General features: G+C 29.9%; 1 protein-coding gene across 2 annotated transcripts; it reads right to left on the minus strand.

The window, feature by feature from the left end:
* Positions 1–1,165: 1,165 nt before the first annotated feature.
* LOC101492458 (protein TIC 20, chloroplastic) lies at positions 1,166–3,785 on the minus strand. Of its 2 annotated transcripts, XM_004506803.4 has the most exons (3): positions 3,614–3,783; positions 2,966–3,119; positions 1,166–1,938 (listed from the first exon to the last, which is right to left on the minus strand). In XM_004506803.4, exons 2-3 carry the CDS (start codon positions 3,090–3,092, stop codon positions 1,304–1,306), a joined length of 762 nt encoding a protein of 253 aa, XP_004506860.1. In that variant the 5' UTR covers positions 3,093–3,119; positions 3,614–3,783; the 3' UTR covers positions 1,166–1,303. The 2 variants fall into 2 exon arrangements, with proteins under 2 accessions (XP_004506860.1, XP_073226411.1); XM_073370310.1 differs by lacking the exon at positions 2,966–3,119 and having other exon boundaries at positions 3,614–3,785.
* Between the last annotated feature and the right edge of the window lie 2,877 nt (positions 3,786–6,662).

Below are 6,662 nucleotides of genomic sequence, written 5' to 3' on the forward strand. Positions count from 1 at the left end.
TATAAGAGTAATGAAATAAATTACTATTCTTATCATATCTTACTAGTTTCTAATCCAACTCATATTCAAGATAAAAATTTCAACTAAAAAGATAAGATATGATAAAGTTTTGAATTAAGTTATCATATTTTACTAGTTTCTAATCCAACTCATATATAATATAATCACTTATTTCTATTATGTCTTTTATTCTATCCATCAAAGAGACCCCTTTAAGGGAAATGCTAAGTAAATGTGCGGCCACATAGAAGTTACAAAAGTTACACAATATGACTTTACATAGTGCATGTTTAGTACCAGAATCTCAGTGCAATATGGCTTTACAATATAACGGTGCAATTGACATTGACTTGACACTTAACAATAGCATATATTTACTGTTTCATACTAACGGTATTATTTTCAATTTCATCTTACATCGTCTAAAACAAAACATAGCTTCTAAGAATAGTTCATTAAGACACATCCCTGCCAAATTCAAGAAATTCACCACATAACAAGTATATCATTTACATCTCTACTAATGTCTGACAACCAATGTGATTGTAATGTTATCAATCACATATCATTGAAATAGCATATCACAAAACAATGGAGATTTATTCAAGTTTCTCCATTCTATTACGCTACTATAGCCGCTATTCGACAATATTGAGCACAATCTATCAGCCTTGTAAATCCTTTTTTTTTTATCAAATGTTAGAATGTACATAAACCAAATTTTATACCCATTTTCAGTCTATTTTGTTTCTCTCTTCAATGACTGAAAAAAGGAGTATCTATCTACTCCAATGCTTCTCACAACATGAAGAAGATAAAGGGCTTAACAAGAAGTTTAAAGCAAGTTTGTGGTGCTGTATTTCATATATATTGCAACCATATTTGATATTTCAAACTTCCACAATAACTGTGAAAAAGGAGAATACTCCTTGGATATACATCTAAACACATCTTGGTTCCGAATGAAGTATCTGGACTTCATAGTCTAATACCAAATCAAGTTATAAACTATTAATTGATAGCATAAAATCAATCTCAAATTTCTTAATAATAGTGTGGATTGAACAGGTTCATGGATATGTTTAAAAATGCCATCTCTAAGTAAATACTGTGAAAGGTATTAACAAACACCACATACACACATATATAGATTGAATCCCGAGAATACAGATAAACTTGATCCAATATATAACTATCAAATAGATACTATTTTGATATAAACAACAACAACAAACTGATTAATCATTCTTCAGTTCAGCTCAACAAAAAGTACAACAGGTAAACTTTCTTAACATATTCCCTCTTATTCATATGGGATTTGGATATAGGCTGCATCGCAGAAAAAAGGGATATCGGCATACATGCCAACAAGGGCGCACCTTATGCACTCTATGGTAGTGAAGAGGAAAAGAAAAAACGCAGTAGTCCAGAAATGCATTCCGAATTTCCCCCAGTACCACGACAGTGGCATCCAACGGCTCACAATTCCTGTAACCTGCAGCGCTATCTCGAGTAGCATTCCGACCGCAACATGAAATCTGAAGAAATGAGGCCATTCTTTTCTCCTCACAATTGTAAGATATGCAATCAAGAAGTATGCTATGAGAGACCATCTAGGTAAGCTACCAATTGCCATGAGAAAAGGGTATGTGTAGAATTCGAATAGTTCGAGAAACGGGTGAAGGTTGTACGCTGTCTGAGCATACATCCATACCTGATGGAAAGGTAAGAGGTAAGGGAGGCATGCTAATGTTCTCCACCACCATCTTGGTTTTTTGGTCATTGGAGGAAATCGAAAGCCAGATGCATCCTTCGTTGCTCGAGGGGCTGTACAGGACCTGTGTAGCCTCGGTAACATGGGGATAGTACGAAAACGAAGATTTTGACCCCCGCTTAAAAGTAGACTCGATGCAGAAGACATGTCTGTGAATGCCATTCCTATGGAAGAAAGATTGATAAAGAAATTAAAAATACAAATCGACGCGTCGGACTTAAACGCTGATGTCAACAATTCTTATAGTCACCCGATCAAAGTCGTTGGATAGACATCAGACGTATCACATTGTGACTTTGACAAATCGGAAACTGGAAATGTCGATGTCTGATCTTCATCAAGACCGAGATCATTGACAACAGTGATTGCATGAAATCCATTCCCATTTAAGTGGAGCTTGACTGACAAACTTCTAAAAATTATATTCATACTCCCAGTCACTTGGATGCAATTTAAAGTATCATATTTAGAAAAATTACACCAAGGCCCTTTTTTACTGAACAACATACACAAGTAAACAGTCAATTCTATTGTTTTCACACATCCTTGTTGAGCATGGTAAAAAATAAATCCTCAATTTAGTTCCTAAAGATATCACTCTCTCTCTCTCTTATTTAGAGTCTGTTTTGATTGACTTATTTGAACTAATCTACTAACATAAGTACTTGTGAGTCTGTTTGAGAGAACTTATGGAAACAACTTATGATATGTCTTCAAGTTGTTTTCAACTAATTTTCATAAGCTAACCAGGATAGCTTATGAAAACAACTTGTATAAAAATAATTTGACTTTGCTCTACCTTGTGTTATAAAATCAGCTAATACCATAAGCGCTTATGCTATAAATTGTTAAATAAGTTGCTAATCCAAACAGGGTCATAGTCCATAAAATATAAGAAAATATACTTAGTCTTTAAAGTATATGAAAATCTGTCATATTAGTCTCAGACCTGCTATTAAGATGCTAAGGACTAACAAGACGAATTTTCATATACTTCAGTGACTAACGGGATTCATATAGACTGCTTATTACTTTCATATACTTTAGCGACTAAGTAGGAGAGTGAGTAATACTTGAGAGACAAAATTGAGGGTTTACCCGAACGCTAAATGCCTAAATCAAATAATAGTCTAGTAAGCAAAATTATCCATATCATGAAGAAATAATTGAACCAAACAATATTTATTATACCTTTTGGCTTATTTTCTAAACTATGTCCCCAAAAACTCCGGATACTTGAGACAGCAACCTTAGCAGGCATTTGACAAGCATAACACAAGACAGAACCTTGGGATACAGTGCCACCATTTCCAATCATGGTTGATCAACTAATTCAAGAAAAATGCTAAAAAAAGAAATAATAATAATTAAAAAAAAAAACAGAAACAATACCAATAATAGTATGCACTATGGAAATATAAATAATTAACGACAGATAAACCACTATTCTAGTCCTCGAAAGTGTAATGTCTCGGCCAAAAACCCAAATTAGTTCCAAACTCATTAAAACATCATTCAGTTTAGTCTCTGATTGGGCAGATACTATTTTGACCGTAAGTTGCATCTTTCGGTGACTTTTATAACAATTCAGCGATTATTTTGATGATTCTGATACTAATTTGAGGTTTTGTTAGAGTAAGAACCAAAAATAACAGCTCCCTTCACTTTCAAAGACTAAAACCATGGTTTACCAAAATTACAACAGAAATTGACAACATAAAAAAGGGTATGTAACATTAAATTGAAAGACACGAATCTCACTGTGAGAATAGAATTATAATGAGATTTTGCAGTATATAACAATCACCAAAATAAATTGATAAAAATATTGATGGATACCTAAATAATGATTCAAATCTGTTTGTTCTCTGAGATTGGAAACAGCACTCAAAGTGCAATACTCGTTCGTAGCTTGTTCTTCCTCCAGTGTTGGGGAATTCGAAATCTTACACAATGTTGTTGTTCATGTTTAGGTTTTATCTTCTTTTTGTCCGTTCATTGTTTTACATTATTACAGAAAGAGAAGAAGATAAAGTGTGTGTGTGTGTGTGAATTGGGCTTTGTTTTTAGCCCAAAGAAAAAGTAGATTGCTTCTTGCACCCCATATTACTACTGTTCACAACCCTTCACCATTTTATTTGATTTTCTATTTTCCTAAAATGCCCTTGTTAATTTGATGTTATGTTATTTTAAAGTGCCCTTGTCGCACAATTTTAATTTACAAAAATGTGAGTGGAAGGAGAGAAAATTTGGATAAATGAAGAGGCAATCTTGAGTGGGAGAGTAATTAAGTGAGAGATAAAGAGAAATGAGATGTATTAGAGGAAAGTACATAATTTTTTGGGAGAGAGTTTGAATCTTTCAATCATTGAGAGTTTGTGGCGATGGAACATGTACAACAATTGTAAGCTATACTTTTCTTTGATTTGATATACAAAACTTATGTATTATTTGATTTGATATACTTGAACAATTATTTCATAATTCAATATATTTTATTATTATTTTTATCTTATTTTATGATTTCTATCTATAATCGTAATAGTAGTGTTTTGGATTCACATTTTCAAACTAATGTCATAGATGAAAAGTATCCTCCTAAAATTAGTAGGTTATATAGATAACAAAGTGAGGTGAGCTTGGAGCTTAAAGGAAGGCTCACATGCTCTTATGTTTGGGTTGACCTTGAAGTCACACACAGTGGATATCAAAGGGTGCAATATCTTAATAGAGAATAACGAGGGGATAAAGAGATTAGAGAGACGTGGAGGGGTGCTAATTGGAGATAGAAATATATGCATATAAAAGACAAAATTATTTCATGGGTGACAACAAAGAAAACACTTATAGCACGGTGATGGTTCAAGTATGATGTTGTTGTTGAACTTGAAATGTAAAGTGTAGAGTTATGAATATATGACGTTGTTTAACTTGAATTTGAATCATCTAAAATAATAAGTTAGTAAAGTGAGTAAATCAATTATTAATATTATAATTACTTATAGTTGGTTGTGCATGTATATATAATATCAACTATTGACCCATCTGATATTAAGTATATTTTCTTTCATATGGATTCTCAATTATGGAACATCATACCATATGTATATGATGATAAGTCACTTGTGTCTTTAAATCTTGTCTTGTTCATGTCGGTTATGACTGATGATAGCACTCTTATGTCATTAACAAGCATTGGTCCTATCTCCCCAAATAACTAACTTTTTTTTTTTTTATTGATTTTATTATATTTTTAATCTCATTGAATCTTGCATACATTAGTCAACTGTGTGATTTTAGTTTCTCAATTATGTTTTCTATCACTTCTTGTCAAATGCAAGATCCACAATTCAGAGGCTGATTGAAATATATCGTAAAAAGGGGGAACTAATGTCTTGTATGAGATAAGAGTTTCAACAATCTCAACTTCTACTTTCATAGTTGATTTATCATCTTTTTATTAGAATTATTTGTCTATAGTTTTTATTTATGGAATTCTCGTCTTGGAATTGTTTTTGTTTTTAAATTAAAATATTTAACTTCTACTATATCTTTAGAAAAGTTTCAAACCAATGATTTTTCTTTTGAAATTTATAGTATGTTTCCTATCATGGTTAAAACTCAACATAATATTATTATAAAATATTTCTGTTGTGATTTAGGTGGTAAATATACTTTTAATAAATGCTCTTATGATAGATAGTCCTAGAGAATGAAGAAAAGTGAGAAGGAGAATATAGTTCCATATATACAAAACAATAGTAAGATATAAATACTAAAACTTCAAAAAACTAAATTACCCTCAATATAATATAATCTAAAAGATATTACTGAAGACATAAAAAAAAGAAAATATTTCTCTTTTTTTTTTTTTTTTAAATGAATTGTTCACTAATTACTCTTTTGGTCTCTTAAATTATTTTTTGATTCTACTCTAATTTCTTAAGTGTTTTGTTCAATTTTCGCTCTTAAGTTACAAATGTTAGACACTTTGGTATTTCAAGTTTTTTCCGTTCTATTTATTTATTTATTTATTTTGATTTCTCATTTTTTCGTTATATTTTAATCTCTTAAGTTACAAAGATTATATATCAGAGTCTCTTGCTTTACATACATTAGACATTGATAGAAAATATCAAAATATCTAATAGTTGTAACTTAAGAGACTAAAATGAAAACAAAAAAATATTGAAAGATTAAAATGTTTAACATTAATAACTTATGAGATGAAAATAAAACAAAAAAATTTAAGTGAATGTAGTGTCAAATATTTGTGACTTAAAATTATTTTAACTAATTTTGTATTGAATTTATATATATATATATATATATATATATATATATATATATATATATATATACTACACATGTTTAACTTTAAGATTGTTGCTCATCTTAAAAATATTTAATTGCATGCAACACCAATAATTCAAAAAAATTAGGACGAAATGGCCTACTAGAGTCAATACTCAATAGATGAAAGCCGTCCATAAGCATCAATTCAAGTAGGACGAAGTGCTTTCATTACTGGCTTTTAAGCATTTTGTTAGGGTATATCTCAATACCTTTTTAAGTATATGACTTTTAATTCAAGGATACACCTTATTTACAAGACATTTTCTTCTATGGTTAGTTTTTAGTTCTGGGGTGATAAAAATTAATTTTTTAGAATTGATTTAATTTAAAAGTGAGTTTAATGAAAAATAATTTATATTTAAATATATTTTTATAAAAATAAATTAAATAATTAATTTTATTGTAAAAATTACGTTTATAATCAAAAGTTATAAATTTTAATTTTAAATTATAATTAATTTTAAATGCAAAATTTGTTTTATCACTAAATAATTAAACATATCAAAGTTAATTTTGCACCTCTATAATCAAT

The sequence above is a fragment of the Cicer arietinum genome, chromosome 6 (assembly GCF_000331145.2).
Source record: "Cicer arietinum cultivar CDC Frontier isolate Library 1 chromosome 6, Cicar.CDCFrontier_v2.0, whole genome shotgun sequence".
NCBI lineage: Eukaryota > Viridiplantae > Streptophyta > Magnoliopsida > Fabales > Fabaceae > Cicer > Cicer arietinum.